The 19,147-nt window shown below is 47.2% G+C and overlaps 2 protein-coding genes across 6 annotated transcripts in view; both read left to right on the top strand.

Moving 5' to 3' along the window:
- The window catches only part of LOC118549667 (zinc finger protein 256-like), a 58,681-nt gene that overhangs the window by 14,100 nt on the left and 25,434 nt on the right, over nt 1-19,147 (top strand). The gene's annotated exons all lie outside the window — the stretch shown is intronic.
- On the top strand, nt 388-17,510 carry LOC144378666 (uncharacterized). 5 transcript variants are annotated; one of them, XM_036088371.2, is made up of 3 exons: nt 393-690; nt 3,220-3,346; nt 8,520-17,510. In XM_036088371.2, exons 1-3 carry the CDS (start codon nt 658-660, stop codon nt 11,258-11,260), a joined length of 2,901 nt encoding a protein of 966 aa, XP_035944264.2. In that variant the 5' UTR covers nt 393-657; the 3' UTR covers nt 11,261-17,510. The 5 variants fall into 5 exon arrangements, with proteins under 5 accessions (XP_077918996.1, XP_035944264.2, XP_077918994.1 ...); XM_078062868.1 differs by lacking the exon at nt 393-690 and adding an exon at nt 846-998; XM_078062869.1 differs by lacking the exon at nt 393-690 and adding an exon at nt 1,011-1,213.

Here is a 19,147-nt window from a genome sequence, read left to right as displayed (position 1 = left end):
CAGGGACTTTTTTGTGTTCTTCCTAACCAAGTCCAAAACTGACGCTAATGTTTCAGGGTGCAAGCATTTGATGAGCAACAACATGTTTCTAGTATGCACAGACTCATTTCTTTTTGAAGTGCTGTCCGAAATGATATGTTATTTAAATCAGTAAAAGGATCTGGGAACATCTAAAATAATAGTTTTCTCCTTTGGAAAGTGACCGTCATAGAGTCTGAAAGCACAGCTCTTCTCTGCCTTTAACGAGGAGCAAATCCCGTCCCCCCGGCGAGGAGCCGCACTTTCCAGCGTCCCTCAGGGTGCCACGTGACCGTAGCTGGGCAACTCCAGGGTGGGGGACCCCGTACCGGAGACCGCCGGAGCTCCGGGAGCCACCCCACCCGGAAGAGCCCGGCCCCGAGCGCGGAGCGAGGAGCCAATGAGGGAACAGCACACGGCGTTTCTAGGCGAGCGCCATCCCCGGGGGCGGGACTTCCGGTCTCATCCCCCAGTAGGTCTCTTTGCCTCCGGTTGGGTCTGTTTGTCCCGTAAGGTTCCGGAGCGCGCGTCAGGATCCGCGTGACTGATCGTGAAGACGCGAGGGGAGGCGCTGTCCTCGCCGCACACAGTGGAGTCCGGGTGTCCGCTCCCGGCCCCGCTGCCGGCCCACCGAGTCCGATGGCGGCGGCCGCGCGCAGGGCCCCGGCTCAGGTGAGCGCTCGTCCCCCGGGCCCTCCCGCCGTCCCCCCACCCAGAGCCCGAAGGCCCGAGCGCGGGGCGCCGGCTCGCGTCCCTGCGGCCCAGGCCCCGGTGTCCGGGACGGGGAGGCGGCGGCGGGCGGGGGCCCCGTGCGGGAGCGGGCTCGGGGCCGAGGGCGGCTGGGGCCGAGGCTGGAGGGGGCTGCGCCAGCCGCGGGGACCAGCACGTCGCCGTTCTTCGTGTCAGGAGCAAAGTGCAGCGCGGCCATGAGGCCCGTCCCCGCGCTGCCCGAGAAGGCCGTCTGTCGTGGCGGGAGTGAGGTGGGCTGAGGCGGGGGTGACTAGGCGTTGTCTGGCCGCCGGAGAAGAGAGCCCGCCGCGGGGGTCGGCGAGGAGGCCGGGCGCCCAGGAGGAGGGCACGGCAGGCGGCGGGGGCTCTGTCCCCGGACTGCTCCTCGGCCCGCCTGGATGTGGGAGAACTGGCTGACTGCTGGTGTATGTTCTGAGAAGGGCTCCGGCAGACTGGGGTGCTGCGGGTGAGAAGAGAGGGGGAGGGAGGGAGGGCCCCGGGCTTGTGGTCCGTGAGCCTTAAAGATAAGGTGAAATGTGGCGGTAATTTTATCTGCACGAATGGGTTTCTGTGGAGACGGAAGTGGACTGCAGTTTGGAACAAACAGGCCGAGTCCGAACAGAAGGCCGGTGTGGAGAACGGGAGAGGTGGGCTTTCCTGAGGGGAAGGCGGCGAAGTCGCGAGGCTGTTACAACTGCAGGTCCCCTGGAGTGAGCTGGGAGTTGTGGCTTCTGATTGGCTGAGCTGTCGGGTGGGGCGGTCAGGACAGACGGTCTTCGTGGGCCTGTGCTGGTGAAGTACTATCCCCATATAAGGTCAAGGCAGTCTCTTCCTCTTGGGTGTGCAGTTGATCAGTGTGGCAGTGCCTGAGGGCTCCCTATGCCTCAACCTCCCGACTCCAATTTAGTGAGGTTTCCCATCATTAATTTTCACAAGTCCTAGCAGCTGAAGGGATGGAAACTCCCATCAACCTGATGGAAGGTAGCAGTAGGTTGCGTATCCTTGGGGATGTCCTCACTTGTTTTCACATTGTTAAGCGACTTAGATGTTTCAGAGAAGTGTGAGTGATGGTGCCAAGTGGGCAGCTGGACAAGATGTTTTGGGAAACTGGGGAAAAGATTCATGATGGAGAGTTTGAAAAATGATGGCTACTGTGTGGACCAGGGTGGAGATGTGGATCACATTTAGGAAGGGAATGCAGAGCATAGTGGCAATGCTGCTAGTAGGTCAGAGGGTCCTAGTAAAGTCTGCTGAAGAGTGGTTTTCTTCCTCAGCATGTGGTTGGGGTTGCTGGGCATTGTGAACACAGGTGAAGGGGAGAGAATGATCTGGCAGATACATGGGCAAGGCTTCCATGGGATGATGGGACAAGAGATGGCTGAGGACAACTAGGAGTTTTGTAGTTTTGTTTTTTTTTTGTAATTTGTTTGTTTAAGTAGGCTCCATTCCCAGTGTGGAGCCCAACATGAGTCTTGAACTCATGACTCTGAGATCAAGACCTGTGCTGAGATCAAGAGTCAGATGCTGAACCCAGTAAGCCACCCAGGCAGCCCCTCCTACGAGTATTTGAGAGGCTGGGGATTCTCTTTATCTAGTATTCTAGGGCTTCACCAGAATCTTGTGGTCAGCTCTTACGTTGTCTGGGGTATTTCAAAGTCTTGCCGCTGGGAAAGTTCTGGGGAAAATGTCATTTGTGATTCGCTTTGCCTGGCAAGGAGACCCTTAGGGCTGGGATTTTCACAGAGGTTCAGTGGAGAGTGGTGGGTTTTGATTCTTGAGGGACAGTATGGGTGGCACAGACGTAGAAGAGGGTCTGTGAGTACTCTAAGCTGACATGTGGTTGTGAGTGTCTGTTGTTGAAGGGAGGATTACAGGCAGGTGAGGACGGCTTCTCAGCAGCATTTTGAGGCTTTCCCTCATTTGGGATCCCTGAGAGTCCTGGGGTGGGACTGGAACCTGTTTGAGTTTGTCAAACATCCTTTGGATGTCATGTGACAAGCACAAGTGTGAGTCAAGGGAGGATCCTTTGGTGTGGGGCAGGAAGGTGTGGGAGTTCATCTGGGGGCCTGAAGACGTGAGAGTGGTACAGTCTACAGAATCCTGTACACATGGAGGGGAAGTGTGAGCTAAGGGCCTCAGCGCCCTGGTATTGAAGACTTCCTGGTAGAGCAGGGCCTATAATTGGCTGTCTTGAGGGCACAATCTGGGAGACTCCATGGGAATATCGTGGCAGGGCGATGGGACTTTGCAGGCCAAACCCAGAGCTTAGAGTGCATCTCCGTGTCCCCCTGCCTGTTACTGCTGAGGACTGAACACAGTGATTGATGGGAAGGTGAGAGGAGAGCAGCATTAGAGGCACCAGGACCTGGTATTTATTCTGAGGTGGGGAGACTGGGGTGGATGTGTGGGGGGTTGGATTATGTGTTCTCAGAGAGAGAATGTTCATGGTTTCATCTGTCCTTTTCATGAAAGGGTGGTGTGACCTTTGAGGACATTGCCGTGTACTTCTCCTGGAAGGAGTGGAAGCTTCTTGATGAGGCTCAGAGACGGCTGTACCACCATGTGATGCTGGAGAACTTTACACTTATATCCTCACTGGGTAAGGCCCTCAGCCTCCCCTTTGACCTGGACTAGACTCTGTACTCCCGAGTCCCCCCTCTGCATTTTCCAGGGTAGGTTAGTCCTTCTCTCATGTGGACTGTGGACACTGCTTGCTTCCCCAGCTTTCTGGGTAGTTGCTTTTGTTGCTAGCTCTGAGTTGTTGGTGTGCCCTTTTCTCTGCCCTGCAGCTCCCAGTACCCTCTGTGCTGAGCCCTGATCGGGTAAGATTGGAGGTCAGTAGTCATGCAGTGAGGCTGATGGATTGCACCTTGCTTGCCCTCTCCCTGGCTGGGTCCGTGTGTTCAGATCCGTGCCATTTCTGTGTCCCGGGTTTTGCACCCTTCCTTTAGGTGCCATTTCCTTGTGCCTGCCTGTGCCTGAAATTGCAGGCATTGACATGTTGGTTTTTTTTTTTTTTAAGATTTTATTTATTTGACAGAGAGAGAGACAGCAAGAGAGGGAACACAAGCAGGGACAATGGGAGAGGGAGAAGCAGGCTTCCCGTGGAGCAGGGAGCCCGATGCAGGGTTCGATCCCAGGACTGAATGCAGATGACTAACGACTGAGCCACCCAGGTGCCCTGGCATGTTTACTGCTTATGTGGACCATGGGTTACTTCTCAAGACTGTCCTGTAGGGTTCTTTTAATAGTGTTTACATCTCTTCTTCTACCTGCCCTCCTCCCATGAGCTTTGTTGAGGTATGATTGACCAATAAGATTATATTACATGATAGTTTGATATACATTATGAGATTGGTGTAATTTCTTTTTAGATTTATTTATTTGAGAGTGAGTGAGAGCGAGAGTTTGTGTGCATGCGTGTGCAAGCGGAGAGGAGGGGAAAAGAAGAGAGAAACCCAAGCTGACCCCGTGCTGAGAGCAGAGCCTGAGGCAGGGCCTCGGTAGCACAAACCAAACATCTGAGGTGAAACCAAGAGTTGGGTGCTTAAACCACTGTGTCACCCAGGCACCCCTACCTTATAAAATTATTAACAAGGGGCGCCTGGGTGGCTCAGTCGTTAGGCGTCTGCCTTCGGCTCAGGTCATGATCCGAGGGTCCTGGGATCAAGCCCCACATTGGGCTCCGTGCTCAGTGGGAAACCTGCTTCTCCCTCTCCCACTCCCCTTGCTTGTGTTTCCTCTCTTGCTGTCTCTCTCTCTGTCAAATAAATAATAAAATCTTTAAAAAAAAAAACTTAAAAAAAAATAGAATTATTAACAGCGTGAAGTTACAGCACACCATCACTTGACATAATTACCTTTTTTGTTGGTGGTGGTTCAAAAACTTAATATCTACCCTGTTCGCAAATTTCAAGTGTAGAATACGATATTAACAACTGTAATCAACCTCCTGTACATTAGATTTTCAGAACTTACTCATCCTGTATGTGAAAGTGAGTGCGTACCCCTAACCAACATCTTCCCATTTCCCTCAATCCTGAGCTTCTGGCTTTCTACTCTCTGTATCTATGAGTTTGATTTATATCTTTTTTAAGGAATCCTCATGTAAGTGATACCATACAAAGTTTGCATTTTGCTGTGTGGCTGATTTGACTCTGCATAAGGTTTTCCAGGTTCTTCTGTGGGAAGTGGCAGTGTTGCTTTCTTTTTTTATGGTGAATTTTCCTGTACGTGTGTATGTACTAATTGTTCTTTGTCTCTTTATTTATTTATTCATTTGACACAATTTATTTTTTTATTTTGTTTTTTTACATAGACTCCATACCCAATGTGGGGCTTAAACTCACCACCCTGAGATCAAGAGTTGGATGCGCTACCAACTTAGCCAGTCAGGCGTCCCTTCTTTGCCATTTTAAACACTCACACACACCTACTGATGTTTCCATATATTTGCTATTGTGAATAATACTGCAGTAGATATTCGTGTTCAGATACTTTGTGGAGATACTGATTTTGTTTCCTTGGGATACATACCTAGAAATAGCAGTGGTGGACTATATGGTAGTTGTATTTTCAATTTTTGGTGGGTCTCCCTAATATTTTCCATAATCACTTACCTATTTACATTCCCAGCAGCAGTATTCAAATGTTATTTTTCCTGCACATCCTAATCAACGTGTTACCTCTTGTGTTTTTGGTAATAGCCATTGTAACAGGTAGGAGGTGATATCTTGTGGTTATGGGTTTTTGTTTTGTTTTTTTAAGATTTTTATTTATTTATTTGAGAGAGAGAGCACGAGTGGGGAGGAGGGGCAGAGGGAGAGGGAGAAGCAGATTCCCAGCTGAGCAGGGAGCCTGACATGGGACTCGATCCCAGGACCCTGAGATCATGACCTGAGCCGAACATAGACGCTTAACCAACTGAGTCACCCAGCGCCTGTGGTTTTGGTTTTCATTTCCCTGATGATTCGTGATTGTGACAACATGTTAGTCACTTGTACATCTTTTTCACTCTCTTGTGTGTTTCATTGGCCCTGGTACAGCTTTTCAATTTGCTATGGTAGTACTTGTAGTTTTTTGCTTTTGTTGTGTATGCTTTAGATGTCATATTCAAAAAGTCATTGGCAGGAATAAGGTTAAGGAGGCTTTTCCCTATGTTTTCCTAGGAGTTTTCGGGTTAAAGGTCATATGTTTAAGTATTGATTCAATTTCAACTTCATTTCCATGTGTGCTATAGGATGAGGATCAAGTTTCATTGTTTTTTCATTTGGATATTTAGATTTCACAGCAGTATTTTATTGTTTTTTTTTTTTTTAAAGATTTATTTATTTATTTGACAGAGAGAGCAGGGAGGGGCTGAGGGAGAGGGAAAATGAATCTAAAGCAGACTCCGCACTGAGCGTGGAGTCCGATGCTCCTCCATCTCAGAACTGTTAGTTCATGACCTGAGCTGAAACCAGGAGTCAGACGCTCAACAGTCAAGCCACCCTGGCGCCCTTCACAACAGTATTTTAAACATTTAATTATTGGGTGGGGGGATGGGTTAGCCTGGTGATGGGTATTAAGGAGGGCACGTTCTGCATGGAGCACTGGGTGTTACACGCAAACAATGAATCGTGGAACACTACATCAAAAACTAATGATGTAATATAGGGTGATTAACATAACATAATAAAAAAAATGTTCTAGCAAAAAAAAAAAAAGTATATCATATAGAAAAGAAAAAAAAACCATTTAATTATGTATTTTAGAGAGAGACACAGACAATGGTGGGGAGGGGCAGAGGGAGTGGGAGATAGACAGTCCCAAGCAGGCTCTAAGCTGAAAGATGTGGAGATTGCTCTCATGACCCTGAGATCACTGTCTGAGCTGAAACCAGGAGTCGAAGCTCAACCAGATGTGACCCCCGAGCTCCCCATAGATTTCACAACATTATTAAAGAGATTATTCTTCCCTAGTGTAGATTTTTGGCATAATTGTCAAATATTAGTTGACTCTATATATGAATGTTTACTTCTGGAGTTTTTATTCTGTTCCCTTGGACTGTTTTTAAGCCAGTACCCTATTATTTTGAATACTATAGCTTTGTAATCTAGTTTGAAATCAGAAATACGCTGCGTTCAGCTTTGATTTTCATTCTTTTTTTTTTTTTTTAAGATTTTATTTATTTGACAGAGAGAGAGACAGCGAGAGAGGGAACACAAGCAGGGGGAGTGGGAGAGGGAGAAGCAGGCTTCCCGCGGAGCAGAGAGCCCAATGCTGGGCTTGATCCCAGGACCCCAGGATCATGACCTGAGCCGAAGGGAGACACTTAATGACTGAGCCACCCAGGCGCCCCTTGATTTTCTTTCTGAAGATGGCTTTGGCTTTAGCCTTTGGTGGACTTGGTGGCAGGGGTGCCAGTGTCCCCGTGGAGCCGGCAGCCGGAGTCTGTGCTGAGCAGGGACTGCAGTGGCACGCGCCCCGTGGCTGATGGAGGTAGCCCCGGCCCTTGTCTCCCACCTACCCCACGGTCTCTGCTACAGCACGCTCCGCTGTCTTTCCTGTGTGCTTGTGCCCTTGTTTATGCTCCACTGGGCCTCCTCAGTCTTCAGGGCACTGCTGAGCTCGCCGAGGTAATGCCGTTCACAGACAGCTGTTGCACTGATTTTTGTTGGGGTGAAGGATGGTATCTCCTATTCTCCCGTCCAGCTGCCATCAGTCACATAGGACGTTTTTCTGTGTCTGAAGTATCCTGATAGCTTTGGAACAGTTTGGTTGTCCACGTGCCCTATTTTCCTTCAGTATTTCTATCCTCCTGGTATCTTGTAGTTGCTCAGGAGGGCTTACAGGGAGGAGTCCTTTGTGTGTCATAGCATGGACATTCTCCACACATGACCAGGTGGGCTCACAGGGGCTCTGTTACTGGTGAATAGATGCTGGGTAAGGTGTGATATCAGGCCTGTGTTCAGATCATACCAGGCACCTTTGTTTCTTCCACCAGAGTTTGCTGTGATTGCTGATGGCCACACCCTGTCTCTGTCTTTCCTTCTTCACTGTTGACAATTTGTGAATTCTGCGTTCTGTTCCATTGGTAATTCCATGACGTCCAATATAAGGGTAATCAGTGCTTCTCAGGCCTCCATATCTCACCTCTTACTCTCACTGCTCTTTCTGTATACTCCATTCACCCCCAAACGTTTTACCATGAGATATTCACATGTCTTTTTTTTTTTTTCAAGTTTTTAAAAAAGATTTTAGGTATTTATTTGAGAGAGAGGGAATGAGCAAGTGGACTGGCAGAGAGAGAAAGGGAGAATCAAACTCCCCTCTGAGCAGGGAGCCAGATAAGGGGCTCAATCCCAGGACATTGGGATCAAGACCTGAGCTGAAGGGAGATGCTTAACCGACTGACATACCCAAGCGCCCAATTCACATGTCCTTAAACTGACATTGAACAGCAGCAAATTTATGGGGATTGGATTTTCCTGCAGCCTTGTACTTAGACAGATATCACCAGCAGAATTGGTCCTACGCTAACTTGTGGGAAGAGAAGTAAGGTTTTGACCTGGCTCTCTTCCTTGTGTCATACTCTAGTTTCCCATTCTCCTAGTCAGCTCTCCACATTACTTTGACTATCAGGGCCTAATAATGCGCAGCAACCACTCCAGCTGTTTTCCATCTCCAGTGTCTGGAAAAGCATGCCTAGGTGAGACCCATGCATATTATGTGATGGGCTCACCCCTTCACTATTGTCAACACAAATTTCACCAGCGCTTCTTTGCCTTCAGGTTGTTGCTGTGGAGCAGAGGATGAGGAAGCACCCTTTGCCCAGAGCACTTTGGTAGGCGTGTCACAGACCAGGACGCCCAAGGCAGCTCAGTCTTGCCGGAAGACCCACCCCTGTGAGATGTGTGGTCCAGTCTTGAGAGACATTTTCCACTTGGCTGCGCACCAGGGAAAAGAAAACAGCCAGAAACTGTTGAGGTGTGGGGCCTGTGGGAAACGATTTTATTTCATTACTGACTTCAGAAAACGTGAGAAACAGCACATGGGAGAGAAACCCTTCAGAAGCCGTGTGGACAGGGCCTCTGTTGTGAAGAGCTGGGGATTCCATGGTTCAGGAAAGCCCCTTACCTGTGGAGAAGTTCAGAAGGACTTCCTCTCTGGCTCAGGGCATCTGCAGCAAGAGGCCACTCATACTGGGGAGAAGCCACACACGGTCACCCAGTGCAGGGCAACTTTACAAAGCAGAAAAAGTCATGACACCTGGGGAGAATGCAAGAACGCCTTTGGTCCCAAACACACACATATTCAGGACCAGGGTGTCCACCTTGGAAGACAGTCCTTTGTGTGCAGTGAATGTGGGAAAGCATTCAGGTACAAATCCTTATTTGCCATACACCAGAGATACCATATTGGAAAAAGACATTATGAGTTTGGCAAATATGGAAAATCACTTAGGCAAAGGTCAGCCCTGAATGAACATGGTAAAACTCACAGTGGATCCAGGCAATACATGTGCAGCAAATGTGGGAAATCCGTAGGCTGCAACTCTGTCCTCATTCATCCCCAGGGATGGCACAATGGAGCGAAGACTTATGTTTGCAGTGGATGTGCAAAACCTTTTATCCATAGATCAGTGTTGATTACTCATAGGGTTCGCCCTGGAGAAAGGTTTTATAAATGTTGTGGCTGTGCAAAATCTTTTCCCTCTATGTCTGCCCTCTGTTATCATAAGAGATCTCACACAGACTTAAGACCATATGCGTGCAGTGATTGTGGGAAATCTTTTACCACTAGTTCTATCCTCCGTGCTCACCAGAGAGTTCACACTGCAGAAAGGCCCTATGAGTGCAGTGAATGTGGCAAGTCCTTTGTCCGAAGGTATAGTCTGAAAGTACACATAAAGGTTCACTCAGGTGAAAGGCCTTATAAGTGTAATGAATGTGAGAAATCTTTTAAGTGGAAGTCAACATTGATTAAACACCAGAGAATTCACACTGGAGAAAGGCCTTATGAGTGCAGTGAATGCGGGAAATCTTTTATCTGTAGGACTCACCTCCATTATCATCACAGAATTCACACTGGAGAAAGGCCTTATGAGTGCAGTGAATGTGGCAAGTCCTTTATCCGAAGAAATATCCTCAAAGTACACGTAAAGGTTCACTCAGATGAAAAGCCTTATAAGTGTAATGAATGTGGGAAATCTTTGAAGTGTAAGTCAACACTGATTAAACACCAGAGAATTCACACAGGAGAAAGGCCTTATGGGTGCAGTGAATGTGGGAAATCTTTTGCCACTAGTTCTGTCCTTCATTCTCACCAGAGAGTTCATACTGGAGAAAGGCCTTATGAATGCAGTGAATGTGGGAAATCTTTTACCACGAGGTCTGTCCTCCGTGATCACCAGAGACTTCATACTGGAGAAAGGCCTTATGAGTGCAGTGAATGTGGGAAATCTTTTACTGCTAATTCGGCCCTCCATTATCACCAGAGAGTTCACACTGGAGAGAGACCTTATGAGTGCAGTGAATGTGGCAAGTCCTTTGTCCGAAGAAATAGCCTGAGTGTGCACCTAAAGGTTCACTCAGGTGAAAAGCCTTATAAGTGTAATGAATGTGGGAAATCATTGAAATGTAAGTCAACATTCGTTGAACACCAGAGAATTCACACAGGAGACCGGCCTCATGAGTGCCGGGATTGTGGGAAATCTTTTGCTACTAGATCTGCCCTTCGTTCTCACCAGAGAGTTCACACTGGAGAACGGCCTTATGAATGCAGTGACTGTGGGAAGTCTTTTACCACTACTTCTCACCTTCGTTCTCACAAGAGAGTTCACAATAGTGAAAGGCCTTATGAATGCAGTGAATGTGGCAAGTCCTTTTGCCGAAGGAATAGTCTCAATGTACACATCAAGGTTCACTCGGGTGAAAGGCCTTACAAATGTAATGTATGTGGGAAATCTTTGAATTATAAGTCGACGTTCATTCAACACCAGAGAATTCACACAGGAGAAAAGCCTTATCTGTGCAGTGAATGTGGGAAATCTTTTAGTTATAGCCGCGCCCTCCGGTATCATCGTCAAAGTCACCTTGCAGTAAGTCCTTATGATTGTAGTGATTGTGGGAAATCTTTTACTTGTAGTTCTTACCTCCGTGATCACCAGAGAGTTCACACTGGAGAAAGGCCTTATAAATGCAGTCACTGTGGGAAAACTTTCACTTCTCGTTCCCTCCTCCGTTCTCACCAGAGACTTCACACTGGAAAAAGGCCTTATGAGTGCAGTGAATGTGGCAAGTCCTTCTTCCAAAGAAATACCCTGAATGTACACATAAAGGTTCACTCAGGTGAAAAGCCTTATAAGTGTAATGAATGTGGGAAATTGTTGAAGTATAAGTCAACATTCATTCAACACCAGAGAATTCACACAGGAGAAAGGCCTTATGCTTGCAGTGAATGTGGAAAATCTTTTTTCAGTTATGGTGCTCTCAGTTATCATCACAGAGTTCACACTGGAAAAAGACATTAGGAGTACTGGGGATGTGGGAAATCTTTCAGCTAAATTTCCAGTCTCATTCAAGATGAGAAAGTACGCAGTAAATAGTGTCTTTATGGGTAGTAACATGAACTAAATGGTTCTGTTCACTGATGTTGATATGTTGACTCCCTGTCCTCTAATGCAATAGGAGTAGCAGGTGATGTCTTTGGGAGGTAATTGATACTAGAATGGATCATGTGTGTGAATTCTTAATGAATGGTTTTAATGTCTTCTAAGTATTCTGAGACAACTTGCTTCCCCTATCAATCATGTGAGGACCCCTTGGGGAGATCTATAAATCCGGAAGCTGGTCCTCACCAGACACAAAACCAGACCGTATGGGGAATGTTATGGGAGATATCCAGCCTCCAGAAGTGAGAAATTTCTGTTGCTTACAAGCCACCCAGTTTATCATATTTTGTGAGAGCGGCCTGAGCTAAGACACATGTGAAGAATGTGGGTAATGTTTTGGGCAAAGATAACCGTTTCATGAAAATCCGAATTCACCTTGGAGCATGACCACATGAGTGAGGTGAAGGACACCAGTCCTTCAGCCAGACATCTGTCTTCATTCCACACTTCAGAGTTCACACTGCAGAAAGACTTTAAAATGGTGGAGAAGGTGTGATAGTTCCTTCCTTAGTGTATTATGCTGGGAGAACCTTATGAGGCAGCCACCTTCCTGAATTGAGTTTTGTTCGCCTGCCTGTCCACAGTGGAGTGACTTCCCGTAAGTTCCAGCTATTTGGGAAAGTTCAGAAGTTGTATTGGGTGTTCTGATGTGTCTGAAGTCATTGCTGGAAGTCACTGTCAGATTCTGTGACAGAAATCATTTCGCCTCTGCCACCTGGATGGTCCCAGTAACGAACATCTGTCACCACCCAGCTTAATGACGCTGACCACTTTGCTTTGTCGTTTGCTGATGGAAGTTATGGGTACTGGGATCTCCTCATTGCCTTCTAAGTTAGTGCATGGATGTGACCCAGTGTTGACCCTCCGTACCCCTTGAGTTCTGGATGGTGTTTTGCAGAGAAAGAGTAAATATTTTAGGGACGTTGTTAGTCTCCTGAGGATTGTGATAAATCTTTGCAGCTTCTAAGTCAGCAACACAGGAATTGGGTGCTATGTGCTGCTCTGGTTTATGCATTACTAAATGCCTTTTTTGTTTAATTACCATTAGTCTTAGGTGTTAAATTCACTTTAAGGGGTGATGTGAAATTAGAATTGAGCTCTGCCAGACATAGGAGTGAACAGAGTTCATTGCCACCCAAACTTACTGTGTCTCAGAGTGGATGATTGCAAATAAATAATACAGAGGTCAGTTCTGCTCTCCAGCTTGGGCTTTAATTTGCGTTAAAACTCAAGACCTTTGTTATGGGCTGAATTCTGTACCTAACATTCATATGTTAAAGTTGTAACCCCCAGTACGTCACAATGTGACAGTGTTAGCTATAGCACCTTTAAAGAGACCATGAAGTTGAAATGGGTTATTAGGATGGACTCTTAGGCGGTATGACTGGCTTCACGATAAGAAGAGATGAGGATACAGGCACACACAGATGACCATGTGAAGACAGGGAATCCCCAGATCTAAGCCAAGGACAGGCCTCAGAAGAAACCCTGCTGACACCTTAGGTCTAATTTCTAGACTCCAGATTTGTGGGAAAATAAATTTCTCTTGTGTAATCACCCAGTGTGGGGTCCTGTGTAATATCATTTCTAGCTAATACAGCCTCCCGGGATCCACATCTGGGTTTTGTGGTCTGGATGCTAGCAAGTTTTGTGTGCTCAGAGGTCACCGTGAAGAGGGAGCAGTTGAGACCATTCCAGTGCTTGTGGAAACAACAGGAATATTTTGCTTGTCCACAGCTGACAGCACAGGATGCCAGGCGCTGTTGAGTGGAATCTCTACCCCAGATCCTTCAAAGGAGCCTTGTGACCTGATGTACAGTATTCACTTGTAACGCCACAGGGGCAGGGGAACTGTAATTGGTAATCTAGATGATTGGGCAATTAGGGAGTAGAGGAGAAATCAGCCACCTAGGTGGTGTGTATCTCTTAAAAAAGTGTATCCACAGGTGTAGTGACTGGCTGGGCAGGATCAGTGTGCACAGAAATTCTCCACTTTCAGATACATGTATCCTGTGTGACAGAGGTCCTTGTCATAAAATAATCCAAAAGTCTCTGAATTCTTCTATCCTCTGTGGTGCTAACATGTCAAGGCCGTTGTGACAAGTGAAGGCAGGAAAAAGGTAAAGACAAGGGAGAATTCATCCTCCAGGGATGTAGCTTTTGTGACCCTGCCCAGTCAGCATTCTTGTTGGTATCCTAAAGGACTGTGGCAGACACCTGTTCTGAAACATCCTCCTCCCACGGTGTCTCCCAGGTACTCCCCAGCCTCTAGGGCTAAAAAAGCAGATCTTTCTGAAGGTGGTGGTGCAGAGTCCTACTCATGTTATTGTTGCTCAAGATAGTCTTCTGCCCCAAAGTCCATAAATAAACCATTTCTCCTCTAGGTGGACTTCTCAGCCTTTTTTGTTGGCCTGAGGGCTGGAGGTGGTTTTGCACGTATGTCCCTTTCATTCAACAGTACTGTTTTCTTCTCTGGATGTGTACCAGTATTGATCTCTTCATCTGTTTGGAGCACTTGGGTTATTTCCAGTTTTTGACTTTTGCATATTTACCTCTCTGTATGTATTCTTAATGCGGGTAGAGGTTTCATTTCTCTTCTGTTAAAACTCAGAAGCACAGTGGCTAAGTCACCTGTAGGTGAGTGTTTAACAGTTTCATGAAAGGGCCAAAGTGGGATCTGAGCTGTTCACTATTTCATTCCCACCAGGCATGTATGAGAGCTCCAGCATCTTCATTCCCTGCCAGTACTTGAGAGGGAGGGTCAGTCTTTAATGTCAGCCCTTTTTTTTTTTCAAATTTTTTATTTTAAAGATTTTATTTATTTGACAGAGAGAGATACAGCGAGAGAGGGAACACAAGCATGGGAAGTGGGAGAGGGAGAAGCAGGCTTCCCGCTGAGCAGGGAGCCTGATGCGGGGCTCGATCCCGGGACCCTGGGATCATGACCTGATCTGAAGGCAGACGCTTAACAACTGAGCCACCCAGGCGCCCCAATGTCTGCCCTTTTAATACGTGTGTAGTGCTATGTTGTAATTGCATTTCCTAGGGATTTTGCCTTTCAGCATTTTTTTCATGTGGTTATTTACCCCCTGTATGTCTTCTTTGGTACAATTTCTATTTGTATCATTTGCCTGTTTTCTTTGATATGAGTTATGGCTAATTCCCTTTAAATTACAAATAAGACATGCATACAACAAAGATAAATGTTAGAATTTTTCTCATTCTTACATGCTATGACATTTTCTCTATGGGTTCATGGTAATACTGGGAGGCTATTTCTTCATTATTTTTCCTGAGATTTTTTTGTGTCCTGCACAATGTCATGCCCCAAAACACCTTACACATTTAAGTCTATGGTGCATTTTTACCATTACATCATCATTTTCCTAAGTCGAGGCATTCAGAAAGACAAAAAATCCATCCATGCTCTGCAGTGTTTGCTGATTTCAGAGTGTGAATTCTCCAAATGTGAGAGTGGATATGCTCAGACAAGGGGCTGAAAAACTGTACTTGGGTGTTTGGTGGAAAACTAAACCTTGGCGTGTGCAGGAGACTTTACAAGGCCAGGCAGACAGTAGCTGTGGGGGCTGTGAGCTGGCTGGAGGTCTGCAGGAGCCTCACAGGCAGGAGACCTTAATCCTGACAGGCCAGAGGGGAGGGACGTCCCTGAACACCCTGACTGGTGACTGAAAATCTGGCTGGTCTCACCTTACAGTCACAGGGTCATCAGGCGCACCCACTGGGTATCAGAGTTACTTCCTCTGATCACGCCCAGTACATTGGAAGGAATTCTCACTATGGAACGCCAGCCTCCAAGTGATTTAATTCCTTCTCTTTCTGTAATGGTTGACTGCGGGTCCCCAGAGGAGTCTATATTCTGTGCATCTCAGCAGTAGCCTGGGCTGTGTTTCCAGACCTCAGATTCAGGGAAGGACTACGGTGGGGAGGGGGTTGCATTGGGGCCACTTCCCACCTCCCCTTGGACTGGAAGGGGTGGGAGTCAGGTGGGGCCGAGTATCTCCCCAAATAGTCAGGGATCCAGGCAGAAAGTCTCCTCTAAGATCAGGAGTCAGTGTTCGTGCAGTTTTTGTTTGTTCCCTCCCTGTGGTGATTTTGAGCCTTTGTTTGACCTTTGCCTTTGAACTTGTGCCTGTTTTGATCCACTATCAGCCTCCATGCCAAGTGGCACCCCCTCCACCTGAGGGCTTGTGTGTCAGATCCTTTGCATTTGCAGGCTGGGAGATGCACAGGAAGGTCAGGTTTCCTGCTTCAACCTGCAATTGCCACCTGGGCTCTGCATCTCTCGGCTAGTCCTGCACCGTCAGCTTGGCTACAGCAGGGGACCATCTCACCTGTAGTGCACTAGTTCTCAGACTTTAGAAGTCTGGCCCTGACCTTTGCCAGCTGTGCAAGAGAGTGGGTAGAGGGGGAAACAGCCAGTATAAAAATCTTTAAGACTGCCCTTAATGCGTGGGCTGTAAAGTCAATGCCTCAAAACAAAATTTTTCATTCCCTACGGTTTTATTAAAAAAAAAAAGAGGAGCGCCTGGGTGGCTCATTCGGTTAAGCATCTGCCTTCAGCTCAGGTCATGATTCCAGGGTTCTGGGATGGAGCCCCACGTTGGGCTCCCAGCTCTGCGGGGAGTCTGCTTCTCCCTCTCTCTGCCCCTCCACCCACTTGTGCGCTCTCTTTCTGTCAAATAAATAAATAAAATCTTTAAAAAAAAAAAGGAGACTAGGAGGAGTTCAGCCTCCTTCCTAAGGAAGAGGTTATTGAGGTCGGGCGCTTTAGAATGGGAACCTGCAGAGGCCTTTTCCTCTGCAGGCCCACGTGTGAACGAGGTCACATCTTGGGGGGTCAGCCTGAAAGGGGCTGAGCATGGGGAGATCAGGGTGGTGTGTCCCGAGGACCTCAGTACCAGGCCGGAGAGCAGGGTTGGCACAAGGATAGAGGAGACACATGGAGGGAGTCAGCACCCTGGGTAGAAGATTTAGGAAGGACCCTCTGGAGGCTGAGTTCCCACCACTGATCCTTAAGGCAGTGCCCTGCCCAGAGCTCTGGCCGTCCTTGCTCTTCAGGGACATAGCACAGTCCACAGGCGAGTCCTCCATTCCTGCTGTGTGCACCATCGTGACTGCTCGGGCGCCCTCAGGTGGCGGTACGGTGTAGAAGTCTGGACTAAACTCAGATGATTAGGTTGTCGATTATTTTAAGGGAAAAAAACCTCAGGAGCAGGTTGGTCCACAAATTATGAACTTGTTGTACTGTTGGGGCACAGGGGTGCAAGAGCACCTCACCTGAGGGTCCCAAACAGACTAGGTTTGGCTGCTCCCTAGTGAGAAAATCCAAAGGCAGAGGAAGAGATGTTGGTGAAACAGGGAAGGAATTTTTCTCAGCGAGGCCAATGCAGAGAAGACCCTGGACTAACCTCTCAAAGACTGACTCCAAAGTGACAAAAGTAATTTCAGGTTTATAGAAGGAAAACGTGGGGCCAAGGTGGATGGGTACTTGCAGGTAGGCAGTGAAAGTCAAATGGATCATAGTCCTGAGTCAGTCATGGGTGGGGACTTGCTGGCTCAGGGCAATCCTTAGTGCTCGAGGGGGTAGTTTTGGTTCCCATCAGGGGATGCCTTGCCAGCAGGGTCTTCCATCGGAGTCCAGAGACAAGCTGGAAAGAATCCAGCTAGAAAGCTTGATGTCAAAATGGGGGCAGCCAAGGTCTTCTTTCAGTCCTATGAAAAACTGTGTATGGGTGAAGCCACCTTGGGCCCTTGGGCCAACCGAGTAATCTTAAGGTTAAAGAAGCATCCTTAGCCTACATGATTGATTAACATTTCTCAGTTTAGCTGTAGATCATGCATTCTCTCCTGGTTTAGCGCTGAGCACTTCGGCATGCCACAAAACAGAACATACCCCTTGCACAACCTCCCAGCATTGTATGCTAACGAGGGCCTACAAGATACTGGAGGCGTTGTCATTGTCCAGTTAAGGTTGTTCTTCTTGTCTGCTTCTCCCTCTGACCCTCCCCCTTCTCGTGCTCTTTCTCTCTCTCTCTCTCATTCTCTCTCTCTCAAAGAAAGAAATAAAATCTTAAAAAAAAAAAAAAAAGGATGGTCACTGTATGCTTGGTGAAAGCCTCTACTTGGAATTTTACATAAACAGGTGGCTTCTAGGATAAATATGGCTTAGGGATAAAACCATCTTGGGACGCCTGGGTGGCTCAGTCAATCAGCTGCCTTCGGCTCAGGTCATGATCTCAGGGTCTTGAGACTGAGCCCCACATCAGGCTTTCTGCTCAGCGGGGAGTCTGCTTCTCCCTCTCCCTCTGTTGCTCCCCCTGCTTGAGCTCTCTCGCTCACCCTCTCCCTCCCAAATAAATAAATAAAATCTTTAAAAAAAAAAGCCATCAAGAAGCCTTTGTTTGAGGTCTAGCCTTAATAATATCCTAATTACAAGGAATCACTGGCAAGTGGGAGAAGACTTGTCTCGAGATAAGGGCATCCCCAAGCGCATCATCCAATCCAATCATAGGGAAAGTGGAGTCATCCATTATCTCTACAAGTCCATAGTTAACCCATGGAGTGGGGTACACTCCAACTTTTAAGGAGAAATTGCATCATTCTAGCCACACGGAATTGGTCAAGATGAGAGCCGAGTTACAAATTTCTTGGGGGACTGAATCCCATTTTTCAGCTGTTCAAATAATCATATGCCCATGGGGTCTTGTTATTATCCCCAGAGAATAACAAGCAAGAAGATTGCCTATCATGAGCTATTGTGGCAATTTCTCTGAAGTCTACCTCAAGTTGTCTAACTCAGGTAAACAACATTCAAAAACAATGAGAACTAGGATTTAACATCCGCAAAGGTGGGTCATTGAAACATAATTTTTCTGTATAATAACCCTCATTTTTAATCAAAGATAGCCAAATCAGGACTAATTTGTTTGTAAAACAAGTCCAATTTTATTATTATGATTTTTTTAAAGATTTTATTTCTTTCTTTGAGAGAGAGAGAATGAGAGACAGCACGAGAGGGAAGAGGGTCAGAGGGAGAAGCCAACCCCCCGCCGAGCAGGGAACCCGATGCGGGACTCGATCCCGGGACTCTAGGATCATGACCCGAGCCGAAGGCAGTCGCTCAACCAACTGAGCCACCCAGGCGCCCCAAAACAAGTCCAATTTTAACAAACATGGCCTAATCATTTACATAAGCTCAGCAAGAATAGTGATTGATTATAGAACGTATAATTACAATCTGCTTTGCTGGAACTTTTTGTAAGGAATTTCTAGGTTGAACTCTTAGTACTCTAGGCCAGAAGCCAAGCAAATACTTGCCATCAGACATGGTTGCAGTACCTGTAGATTTGGGCAAATTCCTTTTCACGAGGTCCCCAGTATATCCTGAGGTTCCTGCACCTGCCAGGAAGTGACATTCTTTACTCACCTGAGAAGGCTGCTGGGAACTCTGTAAGCAAGGTAACAGGCCAACAGTTCCAAGGGGCTTTATGGCTCCAGGTTTCATAAAGTCAACTTAGTTCCTTAAAGCTGTGTGGTCATATCTGAGTCTATGCATGTCTCTCTCAAATATGACATTCCGGTCAAAGCCTTGGTAAAATAACCAATGTTTCCAATGGTGTCCTGTTACAAGGAGAACAGATTGTTATTGAACTTAAGCAGATGACTCTGATTGCCATGGAAGAAAGAATACTGAGACCTTGTGAATTTCAGAGGGTTCAGGTAAAG

The sequence above is a fragment of the Halichoerus grypus genome, chromosome 15 (genome assembly GCF_964656455.1).
Source record: "Halichoerus grypus chromosome 15, mHalGry1.hap1.1, whole genome shotgun sequence".
NCBI classification, from domain to species: Eukaryota; Metazoa; Chordata; class Mammalia; order Carnivora; family Phocidae; genus Halichoerus; species Halichoerus grypus.
This window is presented reverse-complemented; position numbering and strand designations above follow the sequence as displayed.

Bases quoted from the DNA above. Each gene is read 5' to 3' on its own strand.
- LOC144378666 (XM_078062868.1), top strand. From the start codon at position 945: ATGAGGCCCGTCCCCGCGCTGCCCGAGAAGGCCGTCTGTCGTGGCGGG. The intron at 999-3,219 runs GTGGGCTGAGGC...TTTTCATGAAAG, and splicing joins TCTGTCGTGGCGGGAGTGAG to GGTGGTGTGACCTTTGAGGA. The intron at 3,347-8,519 runs GTAAGGCCCTCA...CTTTGCCTTCAG, and splicing joins TACACTTATATCCTCACTGG to GTTGTTGCTGTGGAGCAGAG.